Source organism: Acanthochromis polyacanthus, chromosome 15 (assembly GCF_021347895.1).
Source record: "Acanthochromis polyacanthus isolate Apoly-LR-REF ecotype Palm Island chromosome 15, KAUST_Apoly_ChrSc, whole genome shotgun sequence".
Lineage (NCBI taxonomy): Eukaryota > Metazoa > Chordata > Actinopteri > Pomacentridae > Acanthochromis > Acanthochromis polyacanthus.
The window spans coordinates 7,214,920-7,231,968 of record NC_067127.1 but is presented as its reverse complement, the minus strand read 5'-3'; the positions used below and the strand labels follow the sequence as shown (position 1 = coordinate 7,231,968).

The following is a 17,049-nucleotide window of genomic DNA, read 5'->3' as shown; positions in this document are numbered from 1 at the left end:
TCAACTGAGACAAGCTTATACAGTAAGTGCTGTTTAAATGCTACCCCCAGCCCCCTATGTCTACTATACATTCATTATTTATTTCCTCGTTATATTCCAGTACTCAAAGGAAACCACACTCCTAACAAACTGATTTTGTCATTTCGTAATGTGCGATTGTGTGACTCCAGGTGATTATTAACATTTTGAGTGCCAGTTCCCGATCAGTGACGCATTGGCATTACACATCAGGGCAACGAAATGACCCTAAGGCAAAAAACATGACATACAAACAGGCTGCGGAAATAAAGCAGAGCTTATTCCACAAGGCAAAGCATCACCCACCACAAAAACGTCTTAATTTCCAAATTGAGTGCAGCCTCCTGACTATGCCCGACACCCTCCGTGTGCAGTGCAAACATCTGTCCATGCTGAATATAACAGTGTCTAGAATTAACCGGTTCATGCAAGGAGGGCGTCCTACATCCAGCATCCAATCAATCCACACCTCACTTGTGTTTGTCTTCAAATGGGTCAGATGTTTAAAGGTCATCTGTATGTCACATCACCAACTTTGCTTGCAGGCTGTTCGGTCGCTACACAGACTCCCTCACACTTTACAGTTATGATTCCAGTTTCAAATACAAAGCAAAGTCACAGGTGTAACCATGAGATACAGGTCCACTGAGAAGCAGTCAATGAAAGTAAAGAGGGAAAACAGTTGGGAGTCGGAAGCAGTAAAGATTGTTTCAAGTAGACAAAACATAACATTATGGAAAGGTAGGCATGTAATTGCAGGAAATAACAGGAAAAAGGAATTAAAAAGCTGAAAGTTGATTATTGCAAACACAACACAGTTTGATAGAATTCTACCTCTTAAGAGAGAACTGTTAATGTGTTCTGTGTGCAGAGAGAAACTGCCCTGAGTGGAAGGCACTGTATACTGAAGCAAGGTCATGATGTTTTCATCACATTATCCAGGTCCATACACGTAACATTGACCCAAGCAGGTCACAATACATGAGGTCTGCAGTCCAACTATGCAAAGCTAGGAAGGTGATGCTCAGTCTCTGTTCCCAAGGTTACAATTCACACACTACAGGAGATATCAGCCTTCCATTATGACTTTAATAGAGAACAAGTCAGTGAGAAGTGAGCTTGAAGTGGTTAAATGAACATGGTCAGTAGTATTGAGACAACCAGCACTGGAAAGTGGAAGTAGCAGCCAGGTTTTATATGAAGAAGAACAGACAGATGCAATTTTTTTTAGTGGTAGCTCTCTGTGTTTGCAGCAGCAGCAGAAGGGAACCTTAAGCATCTGTTAGTAAAGCTACAGTACACTGTGTTTGCCCTGTGAACCCGTAACAATGCACAAAGCTGAGCTGAGTTTGGCTCCAGGTGGTCAAAGAGGACTACTCAAGTGGCACAACATGTCAGCATTGGTATAGCACAATAATAAAGAAATCTTAAATTTTGTTAAGTGCAGCAAAGCGCATACAATTTCAGTGTTATCCAAGAAGAACAAGACATTGACATTACTGTCAATCAAATTAGATAACTGATAATCTGACAAAATATATATATATGTATAATAAGCACCGCATTATATAAGTGGCAGAGTAAATTTTGTTTTTCAATCTATTCTTCATCATTTAAATAGGCAACTGTATGATTAATTCAAGACTGTGAAACATGGCAAAGAAAAATGTCCACAATCAAATGAGAAATGTGCCATTGTTAAAGAAATTCTAATGACATAAATCTCTTTCTTCAATTAAAAAATAAAACTTAACAACCATTTGCCTACTTGAGTGAATTTGTTTGAAAGGCCGCAGAATATTTTCCCTTTGCTTTCTTAATGGTTTGTTGTAAAAGAAAGCAAAAAAAAAAAAAACTAGTGCAAGAGGTAATGAAAGAGTGGGTGCTCAAAGTTGGTGATGCAAATGTGAAACAAAAGAACACACAGAACATACAGAAAGTGTGGCCCTGTCTGTTAAAGAGCCAGTTTGCCAACCAGTTGGCAGAATTACATTGTACTGTCTTGATCCCAAAACCAGACAGATCCACACTTAAATAAGTTGACCAGCCCATTCCAAAGAGAACATGAAAACATACGACTTTCCCCCAGCGAGATTCACCTGTTAAGCCTGCAAAGCCTAGCAAGGTTTCCCCTTAAAATGGAGATCAGACTAAGACAAGAAGAAATACACACAGTGGGACACCACTTGCGCATGCCTTTCACTTTCAGGACTGGCACTTCTTTTGTCTATGTTTGCCTATCTTTGATTGCTTCAGATGCCCACCCGTCAAGGTGTGTCACATATTTGTGTCCGTTACACATCCTGTGGCATGTTTCTATGTGGTCTGTGAACCACGAGCGTCCCCATCAGGACTGAGGGCAGCTGGTCGGCCTTGAGCTAAAACGCTGGCAGAGACCATTGGCAGATGAGTGGCTTCACTCACTAAGTTCTCATATTCGCTACTGTCCTCGTCTTCGTCATCGTCATCATCCTCATCATCGTCATCATCTTCCTGCCCTGCGGCTTGTCTGTCTAACGAGTCAGAGCTCGATCCATCACCATTGCCAAGATAGGGAGTGCTGGGTGTGGTAACAGGGTTTGAACTGGTGCTGAGGCCTAGGCCCAGCCCGAGGCCCATCCCCAGGCCATCCCCAGAGGGCCAGGGGTGGGGTGTCCTGGAGAGCCCACAGCTTGGGGCCGGGGCAATAGAGCAGCACTGGTAGGTGGGGAGGAAGAGGAGAGCAAAGAGTCATCTTGGGACAAGAGGTCAGTGTAAGATGGTGGGTTAGGTGAGGTACTGGGCCGCTCCGGGGCTGAGGGTGTGTGGAAGGTTATCCTGGACAGAAGGGAGGACTCAGAAGGTTCTGTGTTCTCCTCTGGGGAGGAATGGGAGTCTGCATTTTGGGCTTCACGGATCTCTGTCAAAGACAAGACAAAGATGGAACTTGTAAAAAGATCACTGCACATATAATCAGTGAAAATCAAGTTAGACGAGTCAACTGATCAGATACTTGAATTGGGCCAGAGGGAGAGGGAGCACCCAAGAGCTGTTCGAATGCTACACATGCTTAGCTCAGTGTTTCTTGTTTTGCTTTGTTTTTTGCTTGTGGTCTTAAGCCACTTTATGCTTCAAAAACTGAAACTTCACACACTGAAGCGAACAGCACTCCAGTTTACAACATCCACACCAGATACTTACTTCTCTCCTCTTCTGCTGTCTTGCGTTTCCTGAGAGCAATTTGTTGTTAAGTTTGTTCACGTCCTCTTGAATTTCTCTTTAACACGTTCACTTTGTTCTACTTCCCCACACACAGCCTAAAAATAAGACAAACAAATAAAAGCTCTCACAAAATGGGAAAAAAATCCACCAGCCAAACAATTTTACTACATGTTTTAGGCAAAATTCACCAGTTTCCATCATCCAGCTCACCTGTACTTTATCTTGTAGTGCACTGTAGACTTGGAATATTGTTCGAATATCTTTCATCACACCATCTTTGTCAAAGAATTCTGCCCTGCATGCAGGAATGACAATAAAGATTTTAATGAATTAAAGAATAACACTCAATACAAGCTTACCCTGTTTGTTTATCCAGAATATACATTTAGGGGGATTAGGGTACTGAAGGTGTGTAGTGGTTGAAATGTGGGTAAATCAAACATACTCCACAAAAATATCAGCTGAAGGAGCCAAGGTGAAAGCAGAGTGATCAGAAGCTGGATAGACAACCTTGGCTAAACCCCCTGCAGTCTGTGTAGCACTCATTTATAACAGAAACATTGGCTCTAAGTTTAGACACAAAGACACAGAAATACAAGCAGAAGCATGTGCAGGCTGTCACATACCAGCTCTCTACTGCAGCCAGTCACCCACAAAAGCATGCTCATACTACTTGCACACAGTGTCAAGCATAATCTTCCATAGCATGTGCAGACACAGATTTTGGCTGTACAGGATACTGGGGTTGCACACGACCACAGACACCCTGATTAAATCCCTGCCGACAGAGCACCCCATCAAACAGAAGGGAACCAGCTCCCACTGATAAGCTGAGGCACAAGCATGCGGGCTGGGAGGCAGTTGCACTTGTTATGCCCCGAGGTGAAGCTGTAGCCTGCTGTCAAGTGAAAACAGGTGCCTGCTGCAATTCCACACATATTAGAGGAGGCATGTAACTGTCTAAACACTCCCTGAGCCAAAAAAAGGAAAGTCAGCAATGCATAAGAGAGTCTAAACCTTACCCGTGCTCTTTGATGACCTTGGCGTAGTTAAGCGAGGTGTTGGGCACTGAGGAGACTTTGTATTCCTGCTGGCTGGTGTTGCCAAGGTTTGGGATTGTGAGCGTAATCCTCTGGTTGTACCTACTGAGTGGAGATGACCAGTTAGGGCTATGAATCCAACGACACACCTTTCCAGACAACAAATACTAGGCCCCAACTGTACACCACATACAGCTATTTTTAAAATGGCTCAAATGACATGAAAGTTGAATGGTTTCCAATAGTTGCCATTTGAGGACTTTGAACTGTTGATCATTTATCTTTTACACATTATTTAACATCCACTATCACATATGTACTGACACTGTCATTAACAGTACTAAGTAGAGATACAACTTTGTTTTTCTCGATACCACAACTTAGGCGATCTTGTCCTACCAATTAACAATCCAATCTGTACTTCTTAGTGCATGGAACTTTAAAAACACATTAATGTAATTTAACATGAGGCTAGGGTATACTTATTTTTATTACCACTGACAAGAAATGTATTAACTGAGGATTACTTGTGGAGAAGGAAGTTAATTATCATACAATAGTTTGACAATAAACATGCCGTTATTACCTGCGGTTAGGTCTGAAGAGCACATACTCAAGTGCATGCGTGGAGCTGTTGGCGGTAGAGATGAAGCTGAAGAGAAGGAAGACGAGGTCGGGTACGCCGAGCAGTTGAGTCAGCTGGTTGTGGATGGTCTGTTCCCTGAACGACATCTGCTGCTGCGTGTTTCTCCGGAACCGGTACCAACCAATGACATTCTGCGCGGTCAAAGAAACAACTCTTTTATGATGCATTTAATCCAATAAGCCTCACTAATCTAGGCCAATATAGGACAAAATACCAAGGACGAGGCTGACTAAATCACAATATACAGTAGCTGGAAAACCTAAAAATAAATTAATATCATTACAAAGACTACACAGCTAGGGAAATGTAACATAATTAGTATCTACGCAACTGTAATTTTTGGTGCGAAATGTCAAATAGTTCCGATCAAGACTTTGAAGGTGATTTCCACAAGGTTAAACCTAATTTATATTTTTAGCCACAATACCCAATCATACCGTTAGTTTGGAATCTCTCATTATTGATAATTAACATATGCAAACAAAGCCTTAGCATAAAGTTAATGAGAGGACATCACTGACATTTTACAGGCCATCACATTGACAGTGTCTGTTGATATGACAAATACAGAATAAAAACAAACAAACAAAAGAGACACTCACTTTCCGCCTATCTTTAAGTATGCTGTTGAGATTTTCTTCATTGACTTTACCTGCGTAGTCATAAAAGCTGATGACAGGGGGGAGAAAAACAAGTAAGTTCAAAGGGATTCATCATGTTTCAACTCCTCCTCTTCTTTAACCTACTTCTATTACCCATTCTTGTCAGATGGGGCCATCTACTGTCCAATGTCAAACTAATTCAGTTTGTGTTAAAATGGATGTAAAGCAGCTGATGTATTCATGAAAATTATTAGTATATTTACAGTGACTTGACACTAAACTACCAGAAGCTTAAAAAAATCAACACCATACATTTAGATAAGCATTAACAACATCAGGTTCTCTACAATCGCTACAATAAGCAAACATAGCAAAGCATTTCAGTCCTGTACCTTATTATGCACAAGTTACAGCAAAGTCTTACTTTCGTTTTTTATAAAGTCATGGTCAAAATAGTTTCTGACTGTTTATCTCCCTAAAGCAGTGTCTGTGGTACGCCATTACACAAGATAAAATTTTGGCACTTTGCACCATGCATACTGACAACTGGTTATAATAATAATTGATAGAGAGTATGGAGCTCAGATCTTACCTAAACAACTGTGCACAAGGGTCATGGTTATGGATTTCTGGTGAGAATAAACAGTGACAGATGTTTCAGTTACACAGTATTAAATATGCAAATCTTTAAAAGCATAATCCTAATGTAAACCAAAGTGCAGAGCAACAACTATAATTTTATTATTGTATTCATGAAGACATTTGTTATTTGCATGACCCCCCCCAAAAACACTGTTTTGGCCCTAAAGGCCAAATAAACAGTAAACCTGAACTTGCAAAGCAGAGGCACTTCTAAATATGATACAAGCCATATAAAAGCATTCATATTTTAAAACTTAATACTGAAACTTGCAGTTCTACTGTAGTCACATTAGCAGCTCTCCTGTAGCTACTGTCAGATGATCTCCCATTTTAAAATGAAATAAAGTGAGCAAAATGTCACAAAGTTATCATGTTGTGCTTTTTCCCACATTCTTTAAATATTTAATTGTCATTAGTTCTGACTAATACTGAAAGCTGTACTTTGTAGCAAATGTGTCTAGTTAGTTACGTCATTGTGCTTTCTATTTGATGCAGCATTCCCCACAAGAAATGACAATCTATTCGATATGAATAGTAAGTTTAAAATAAACTTCTCCCTTCATTGAGGTTCGGCAGTTCTGTTAAGGATTGTGTGATGGAAGTGTATGTACTTGATAAAAGTAATCCCTTGTACAGGAGTAGTAAGGGAGATGTCAACAGATGCTTTACTGCATTGAAGTGCTACAGTAAGTCATGACAGTGTGACAGAGCCAGCAAACACAATACCAGGACCCTGACAATGAAGCTGGTAAATGGAAATGAATCAAAATTGTTTTTTATGAATAAAACAATTATTCACACCTTTGATACTCTCATCGTCATAAAAAATAAGCTACAGAATGATAATACTTAGACCTTCTTAACTTTGCTTTATGACTAGTGATTGACTGACATTAATCTGTTGCTCCATGTGGCTGAAATGCCAAACTAAACTTTGTTTTGTTTGTTTCAGGGCTTACCTACTACCTGGACCAATTCTGCACTGCTGATCTGTGTGTCGCTGATGCTGACAGTCTCTTCTTGCCTTACATCTCCTAATAGGAAGCCCTCCTGTGTAAAGACATTTTCACAAAACCAGTTAAGGTACTAACTTAGTGCGGAAATTGATTGCCATTTTTGTATTGAATTCAGTGGTTAAACCAGAAATGCCAAACATGTTTTGGTTACAGCTAAATCAAACATCTCTGGTCTTTGGACTGTTATACGGTGTAGAAGTGACATTGATAAAGTAAAATTCCACAACTATTGTGCTTTTTAAAAAAATAATGCACATAATAATGAAATACTGCACACAAAATTGAAATTTCACACATGAAATTAAAAATATTGCACTCAGTACTGACACTGATCTTGAATATACAGATGTTTCAAATGTCTGTTAAGTTCCTTATCAATGAATAACATTTTTAAAATAAATGAAAAATTCACTATTTACAAAAGTGACAGTAATGAAAATGGGATACAGTGCAAAATAAAGGCAAGCCAGGCGAATATTTTTGTGTGTCTTAATGTCTTAAACATGATTCAGTTTACAAAGAACTATGCAAGACATCAGAATTGTAAATTTTTTTGGAAAAAAAATCACTATCACAGCAGTAAAAAACAAATATACTTTTTGTTCTGGGAGTAAATTAAGCTGTGTACTTCGTGTAGGCCAAGTAAGTGAGAAGTGACAGCAGCTGCTTATGTCAGGAATGCAGGAAAAGTTGCATGTAGCCAAGTAGCAGCTATGCACCTGTCCAGGCCGAGTTTTAAAGTCCTAGCAGCAGGGAAACTGATGTAAATACCGCTAACGTTTGCTTTAACTGTTGTGTCAAATCTGTATTTCCCTTATGCTAATCATCAGCAATCCCTCCTCGATTGCGTTTCTACGATGAGCAAGCTGAAGTCCCTCTAAAAAGAACAAAAATATCTTAACGGTCGTCAGTCATTTCGACTGTCCTGACTTTAGAGACTAACATTAGCAAGGTGGCTAACAAGCTAACCTAGCAATGCGGACAAGAAAGACAACAAGGCTTTGTGTTAGCTATTTTAGAATTTATTGCGTCAGCGTATTTTTGATAAAATACTTAACTTCTGTAGGACAATAGGTCGAAGTGACAGCAAATGTTAGCAGCACCGATACACGGAAGTCACTTGACTTGGTAGCTTAGCTATCATGCTAAGTAGCCAACTGCTGGGTATTTCCTGGAAATCAAACTTTCACAACAGCATTACCTATGTTGATATAATAGGTGTTCACATGTACAGTCTTTTATGGCTAATATTATAAATCGATAATTAACGCCTGTGCACCTGCAATGCGTGTGATTATTTTAAGATTATTGGTTCTGCCTTCTTGTTACTGTAACTACACAGTCTGATGAACCAATACTTGCCGGTGAATAGACGGAACCAATACTAGCTAGCCAGCAACAGGATGATGACACTGGAAAACAACACAAACTAAAGGGGCTGGTGAACGATCAGAAACACTAACGAGCTACGCACGCTTCAGCAACCACAGCATAATATTTCATGAACATAATTTGGAATACTTACATGATCTGAGTTGCTGTTGGCGCTGTGATAACACACAGAACTAAAAGTATAACCTGAAATGGATGCCGCCATGATGGAAACATCCCTATCAATCCCGATGCCCCCTGCGGTTGGAAACTCCTCAAACGCGCTGTCTTCTGGGAACTGTAGGCGACGACTGGACGTTCTCCTTCTCAGCATGGACGACTCCACGGACATCACACATGGCTGTGGAAATACCTCGGACTCAGAGGAAGAAAGATGTTCAGATAGTGATTTCGGAACTTCAAAACTCGGAACGAAAGAATAGTAAGTGTTGCTAACCTTACTTCATGACGACATGCTGCTCCCGTGTAGCTACAAGGCTACAAGAGACAGCAGCAATGCTAACGGATGCAACACGTAAAGTCTTTTAAAAACCGGTTTTAGTATTTCTTTATGTAATTCGCTACTAACTGTTACTTATTTGGGCATTTTGTTAATTAAACCACAGTAATTTATTATCTTATAGTTAATATTAATATGGCGTTAAGGGAAACAAGGAAGTTGAATTGTTAGCTGTAAACTAAATGCAATATACGTTTGCTAGATAATATGAGAAATGTGTGTTTGTAGCTATTAAACTACCAGGTTTTGAACGGAAGTCTGGTCAGGTCAAATGAGAACGTTTTTCTGTAGCTCATTTAAAGCAACAGTTGTTCTGCCAAATTGTTTTCCAGTAGAAACATTACATATTAAACTAACAGAGTTGAGTATTGAGACCTTGCAGTGTTATTTATGGTGTGCATTTACCTTCGCAGTTGAAAGATTAATGGTTGAAACCCTACAAAAATGATATAAAGTACACATTTCACAGACTCAAATAAATATGAATTAATTTATTGCTAATAACAGTACTGTTAATTATGGAGATTAACCATGTTCATTTAAATATGAAGGCTCGACCCTGCAGTGTTCTTAACTGTTGAGATCAGACTAATTTAAACCGGAAGTAAAAAAAATATGAAAACCCAATAAATGCAAGGATTCCCTCTGACTAAACTTTGTTTTCTTACGAGATGACAAAACATACAGCTCAAACCTATCCAGGACGACAGGAAAGGTCACAGAGATCTGTCTCATATCCTCCATACATTTATATTCACTATAAAACTGCCTTCTCTTGCTAATAGAGAAAGTATTACACAGGAGCTTGCAAGACATACAGTGATTAGATATTAGCATTGCCTATCAGGTTGACTGCTTATATGTATTTACATGAATAGTTGTCTGTTTCTGTCCTGTTTTGCAGTTGGGAGGATGCATACCAAAGAGAACTGGAGACATTCAAAGACATTGGAGATGTTGGCGAGATATGGTAATAATACAGAGTGCTGGCATGTTCATCTCCAGATTAATCCAGTATTTCCACTTGTTATTACACTAAAATTGTTATTTCTCAAGCCAAAATGTCATTTTCATAATCCTTGACCAATGTTTGGTCTCTGACATACCCCGTTTTACTAAAATCTGTGTGTTTCCATTTTCTTGTAAGGTTTGGTGAGGAAAGCATGAGCCGTGTGCTGCGATGGATGGACAAAGCTAAGATCCCAGAAGACGCTGCTATTCTTGACATTGGCACTGGAAATGGAGCGTTTTTAGTTGAACTGGTATGGAAGGATTAAAAATAAATGTTACTAGTGTTACAATTTCTCAGGCATTTTCATTTGAGTGGATCACTTCAACTGCATCACAATAAATCTGAAAAAATAGCACCATCTGTTGATTGTCCAGTGTACCAGGGATATTGCCCATGTAAACACAAATTGTATTTTTAAAATCTTATAAAGCCCCAATCCAATTGCCTTTCACCTTCATTGTAATGTGTTGAGGCAATGGAAGAAATCTCCTCAGTGTCATTTATCTGGCTAAATGCCAACAGGTGGAATATACATTTGTGATCTGTTTGATCTATCAACTATTAAGATTTATGGTGAAAGCAATATAATTGACATGTGTTGTTATGTGTGTGTGTGTGTGTTCAGGCAAAAAGCGGATACAAGAATCTGACCGGTATAGATTATTCTCCAGCGTCTGTCGAATTGGCCAGAAATGTTTTGCAGGCAGAAGATGTGACTGATGTAACTGTAAAGGTGAGTTCAGTCCTGTTTGTGCTTTAAAACTGTATATTTTCAGTTAATTTACTCTCAGCGTAATGACAGATTTAACCACCACAGGGAACAGCCAACAGATTGTGTTCAAGTTCATGCGTTATTTTCGAACTGCGATTTGAAATATTTGTGGATTTCGTAGCAATATGCTGTTCAACTGGAGCATTCACATTGTGACAGATTAAAATGTGCTTCATTGCAGCTGTAATAATGTACACAGGTGTTTTATCAGTGCATAGATCATAATGACATTTACACGCCTAATTTATTACTGCTAGGCTATATTAAAATTTCTAAGGCTAGGTGAGTTTATTTCTGCCAAAACTATATTCACCACACTTAAACTCTGCAGTGTAATATTTTTATGGCTCTTATGCCCCACACAAATCACCCATTGATACAAAATGAATACCCTTCATTCCTAAGTGCCAATAATACAATACAGCTTTCAGCATACAGTGAGCCAACTTGGGCCTGGGAAGGTTGGAGGAAACTTTCTTGTGTTTACCATGTGGGAGAGTTGGATGGGAAGAGGGCCTTGAATGTGATGGAAGTCTGCCCACCTCAAACCAGAAATGAATTGGCAGGATATAACACACATCTACTAACACAGACATGCAAGAAAAACAGGTTTGAACTGCTGGCCGGCCTATAAAGGTTGTGATGAGTGAGTTTTCCTCTCCTAATACAGTTGAATATATGCTATATGCATCACACCCCTATGATGGTGTGTGCTTTGCTTGGACAGAAAGTCTGCCATTGAAGTCAATATTGACCTTAGCTGGACAGAGGGAGCACAGTGGTTGTATGTGTGTGTATGTGAGAGAGAAATGGTATGTTGGCACGTATGGCTTGGTCATTTCTACACTAAATTGCCAGAATAATTTGTGTGAATGTGTGTCTCTCAAAGGGCATTTTTAGTCTTAAATCTTTATCCAAATTTATCTCCATTTACACGAGTCACTTTCTTTGACACTTTCATACGTGTCTTCAACATCTTCCCAGTTTTTTTTCTATTTTTACAGATTCACATCTCACACTTGTCTCCAGTGAATCACAGTTGATCTGCCATCATAAAACTCATATTATGTGACCCATAGTTTGTGAGTATGTGGCCCTTGAGCTCACCCCAGAGATCTGGTGTTTTGCCCCCTGTCCAGATAAAGGGGTCCTTTCACTGGCGGTATGGTGGGTCAGAAACCTCCACAGAATTAACTGCTGTCATGTCAGCAGTTGGAATTTAGTTTTAAAGTGAACCAGTGTAGCATAGCACATTTCATTTTGGTTGATGCTGAAAGATTTCTTCTTACAGTTTACGTACCTTCAAAGAGTTTGGCTAAACATTTAACTTGCTGGAGGTTTGTTGAATAAATCTTGACTTCACACATTTTCTTTTTTTTTTCTCTTTTTAAGGAGATGGATTTCCTAAACTGTCAAGGGGAGCTGAAGGGTTTTGATGTCTGCATCGACAAAGGAACGTTTGATGCAATAAGCTTAAACCCAGACAACACCAAGGAGGGCAAAAAACTGTATATTGAAGCTCTTAAAGTTGCACTTAAAGACAAAGGATTTTTCACTATCACCTCATGTAACTGGACAAAAGAGCAGCTGCTTGAAAGATTCAGTGAAGGTGAGAGAAGATACTAAAATACGTTATTATATGTCGAGTAAAACATTTTGATTTTTTCTGTTAAATCTAGTTTATTTCTCTTTAAGAGAAGGTATACAGCTTACCAACGATCATAGAAAGCTGACTGATGCTTCAAAAGCCAATTAAATTGGATGGCTGATATATAAACGCAATCTTTGATCAGACATTTAAAAAAAATATAAACTACAGTTATATCAAGTGATTCCACATGGAAATTTTAGTCTAACTTGCTACTGCTTAAGTCCTGGCTACCTACAGCGGTAATTAATTTCGACAGATCTGCAGAAGAACTGTACATTGGTCTTGTCCAATACAAGAATTACACAAATAAACTTAGCATTGTGTGCAGCAGTATGCGTCAAAAATACACATTTTAGGGGTATTTTAGTTTAACTGTTCATCTTGTGCAAAAGAATCAAATAGAAAGATCACATTTTGTTCATAATAAATCTCAGGATGAACAAATATTTGAATTTAAATCACAAGTGCAATTTCAAACATCATCAGCATGATCATAATCACTTTACACATTTCATTTAAGTATTCACCAAAATCTAACCACTAACAAAAGGTTCTATTTTTAAAAAGTAATAATGAGAATCTTTTGCTCTTCGCTGCAGCTGTGAATTAATGAGTGACTCTGCTGTGGCCAACCGTCACATAACAAAAATTCAGGGACTCTTTTTGAACTGCAGGCTGTGTTTACACGGCAGACAGGTAGTCCAAGTATGGACATAAATTTAAAATTGTACATACCACAGTAGTAAAATATCTGTGGTATGTAAAGCCACCTCTTTTTTAATTTTTTTACAGTATGAATGTAACACTTGGAGGAACTTGGAAAATATTGTACATGCTGATTCTAAGTTTTTTCAATTTTTGTAAAATAAATAATCAAGGCAGTTCAACTTTAATTTCTATATGACTTATGACATTACAACTGTGTTATACTGCACAAAAGACGTATTTTGTGTTCTCTCTGCTTTATGCCTTGGTTGTGCTGTTTCCACTGAAGTGTAGAACTTTATATTGCATACGATATGAGCACATGGGGACAAATATAGTGACAAGAGCAAAAAATGCTCAGAAACCGGTTGAGGTTCACAGGGTTAAGGTGACAAGATACAGGCCATCAGTGGTTTCACACTGTTTCACTGACAGATATAACACAGGAAAATATGCTGCAGTGTATTAACAAGAACAGAGAAAAAGATTTCTAGCCTCTAAACATGGACATGAACAAACTTAAAATACTTAAAAATCAGCTTTGGGATTTTATTATGAAGTAGGAAATACATTAAACATGTTTGACATATCAGGATACGCAAAAAAAAAAAAAAAGGTAGGAAACAACATCGTTTTTGTTTTTAACAAAAAAGTCCACAGGGAAAGTTTAAGTGCATGTCTGCCAAGTTGCAGAAAGGTTAAAACACTGGCAAAAACATGTTGGACCTTTGGGTGTGGATCAGTGTGATTTAGAGTTGTGTCTTTCTGGCATGTAACAGGTTATGTTTGCTGTCTGACCCTCAGTCAAAACGCAGACACAGTTCCACAGCTGCCACAGTTACCTGGCAGGTTGTTAAGCTGCAGGCAACAACAGCCTGTAAAGTCAGAATTTCGGCAAGCGTCCATTAGCTGTCACTCGTCTCAGTGTAGTCACTCTGGAGAGCCTGCAGGGGGCCGAGACGCCTTGAGATCTCATCTGTTACACTGACAGTCTGTCTTTATGAGGCCCCAGGAAGCATCACAGATGGTGGATGGATAATTCTTGACTCACAGTTTTGCTCCTAACTCCTCTATAGTAATGTAGCCATAGTCCACAAGAAAAGCCTCTAGCCGTCTGTGTTGGTGTTCTGCTAGTTTGCATAATTCACATTTCTTAACCTCCACATTTTTTCTTTGTTGACTCACAGGGTTCGAGTTTGTACAGGAGTTGCCTACACCCAGTTTCCAGTTTGGAGGCAAGACGGGCAACAGTGTGGCAGCTGTCATCTTCAAGAGAGTACACTGATCCATGTGTGACAAGCACGTATTTGTCTTTTTTGGCCCATCCATCCTGCAGCTTTTTTCTGTTTGTCACAGGAAATTATTGTATCTGTGCACTTTAAGACATTTTTTTACTATATCTGTTTGTACAGTATTCATTTTTAAGACTGTAATGATACAGATATGCAACAAACTGAGTGGGACATTTTTCTGAAAATAAATCATTCTTTGGTTTTGTTGCTGTGATATTAACTTTACAGTAATCCACCTTAAAAACTCCTGTTGAATAACTTCATATAAAATGATTATACAATATTTGTCGGACTGTCTCATTCATTTTGAGTTTCAAGATTATTCATATACATTTAAGTGGTGCTAAGAACTTTGTATTCTGTGAATAATACTAAGTCAGTTACGCTTGCTTTCAAGATTGTTTAAAAGCATGATGTAAACTACCTTGAAAAGCTCAGTAAAACAAACAGCTGTTGCACAGATGAAGGATTAGATTTAGGATAATATAAAATATTTTCACCTAACAGTTTGTACTTGTAACATCTGCCTGTCATTATAGGTGAACTCTTTAACCTTGTGGACCTACTGGCACTTGTTTTCGTGTGGTCTCTTTCCTGAGGCTATGTGAGTCTGTAAATAGCCACAGGCAATGATTCTATAATTGTATTTGATTAGTTATCAGTAGTTAAATAGGCAGAAATGTGTTCTGTAATCCTGTACAAAAAATATCCATGTAATAATTTGCACTGAATAATCTCCCCTTTTCCATAAATCATCTTCTAAACCCTGAAATTACTCTCCGTGACCCTGCTGAAATACCTGACCCACAGAAAATCAGTGTTCTGTCTTACAAGGTTAATTACATTCATCTTTCATACCATGCAAAGAATAGGCCCTACCTAATTGGCTAAACTGGAAACCAGCAGCGCTTGAGGGACCGAGGACCATGATTAAGAACTTCTGACATATAATGAATAAACAAGAGGTCACCACTTCTGTGGGAGAAGCTTGTCTGCCATTTCCTTTCTCAATGGCATCATTAATAACTGCCAAACTCTGGATCCTAATTGCGAGCTGGGCCAGCAGCCCAATGGGAGCCATCGATGTCGAGGCACGCCGTTGAGTAAACACATGCAAGCTTTACAAGAATTACTGCCTGGAAATTTACAAGGCTCTGGATATCCTGCCTGGATGTGCATGTTATGCCCACATTTGCAAGTCTCACAGAGACTTTCCCATGAAGTGAAATGCTCCAACTCAATTAAATACCTGTCATTTACCTTTGTCATCATTCAGTCTTACAGTCTTCAAAGCGTCTTGGTCACTGTTTTTGTTTTTGTGATTGTGTCAGGGTCGTAAGATTTGGATCTATGCTTTAAAACACCGTGCATCACTATTTTCCCCCATTGCTAAGAAACTGACTTCAGTCTTTGTCAGTTTTACTATAAAACATCATTACTATCAGTGTATGTTACACTGTAATCACAAGGAAATCTTCAGAGGTTTCTTTATACACTGCATGCCGCGTTTGATATTTTGCAACTGACTAGACCTTGACATGTCTGAGACATGCCCGTCTACACTCTCTAAACTCAGCAGGTTCAACTGGCTGTCTTAGAAGAGCTGGGACCTTTTCCTTCTTTCATCCTTAAAAATATTCAATTTCTCTTCACCATGAAGTTAAATAAAACATTAAAACTGAGGATCTTGATGGGTTGAACTGAACTGTATGGTACATTTATCCCCGTCGGCACTTCCACAGCTTTGGGGCTGGCACATGTTTGAAGCTACACTTTTATTCCACTCATAATATTAACCTATAAGGTTTTCAGACTTGATGCCATAGCCCACTGGCTGCTCGAATACCACGCTTTCATTTCAACCTCTCAAGTGTGATACTGCAAATATTTATGTTTTCCACTCCATCTCCCTGGAAACATGTTTGAAGGTCTCCTAATAGGATTTTGGTGGATTGATTGAATTACTCCAGCATGTTGCACTGAACTTTTTTTCCATGGCATGAAGTGGAAGTGGGAAAGGCTCCATTTTTACAGCAATTCAGACCTTGCTTTTCACACTCTGCCTTTTGAGTAATGACTACCATGGCTAAAATACATTAGCATGAGCTCAAAAAGTCTTAAAAGTACATTTTTAACTACTGTTAACTATCTATATATCATTATTTTAGGTAAAATGTGTAAAATACTAATAATAAACTAAACAGAACAGTCACTTTCAGTTAAGTAGCTTAGCTTTCCTTGTGTACATGAAGTGCCAACACCTACTTGTGCCTTTAACATCAATGAAATGCAGAGTAATTTAAAGTAGCATGTGTATTGTAAAAGCCTGAGGGAGGACCGCAGTGGAACGTACCAACTCGGAAAGGGTGGGGGTATTAGCTGTTAATAAAACTTCTCTCCGCATGTGAAGGGACTTTGAAGAGTTTTTGTTGCTTCACAATAATAGTTACACATCTAGAAGCTAATTATGCATCATATTGCTGTTTCTGTGTGTACATATATTTGGTAGTCGGTCGTTTTCCCCCTCGTCTCCCCCGTCGACTGGAGTTGTGCGTACGCGG

At 38.9% G+C, this 17,049-nt stretch overlaps 2 protein-coding genes across 2 annotated transcripts; one reads left to right on the top strand and one right to left on the bottom strand.

Moving 5' to 3' along the window:
• Positions 1 to 1,852: 1,852 nt before the first annotated feature.
• abraxas2 (abraxas 2, BRISC complex subunit) lies at positions 1,853 to 8,888 on the bottom strand. The gene is given in 12 exon segments (XM_051960233.1): positions 1,853 to 2,569; positions 2,650 to 2,917; positions 3,199 to 3,246; positions 3,249 to 3,269; positions 3,272 to 3,314; positions 3,430 to 3,514; positions 4,242 to 4,361; positions 4,846 to 5,036; positions 5,508 to 5,574; positions 6,100 to 6,136; positions 7,109 to 7,199; positions 8,691 to 8,888. Coding segments are annotated over 12 exon segments (1,404 nt in total). The 3' UTR covers positions 1,853 to 2,334.
• Positions 8,836 to 14,771, top strand: eef1akmt2 (EEF1A lysine methyltransferase 2). Its single transcript, XM_022218988.2, has 6 exons — positions 8,836 to 8,978; positions 9,961 to 10,026; positions 10,204 to 10,318; positions 10,694 to 10,801; positions 12,233 to 12,449; positions 14,384 to 14,771. The coding sequence occupies exons 1-6, from the start codon at positions 8,869 to 8,871 to the stop codon at positions 14,479 to 14,481; spliced, it is 714 nt and encodes a 237-aa protein (XP_022074680.2). The 5' UTR covers positions 8,836 to 8,868; the 3' UTR covers positions 14,482 to 14,771.
• Positions 14,772 to 17,049: the final 2,278 nt, after the last annotated feature.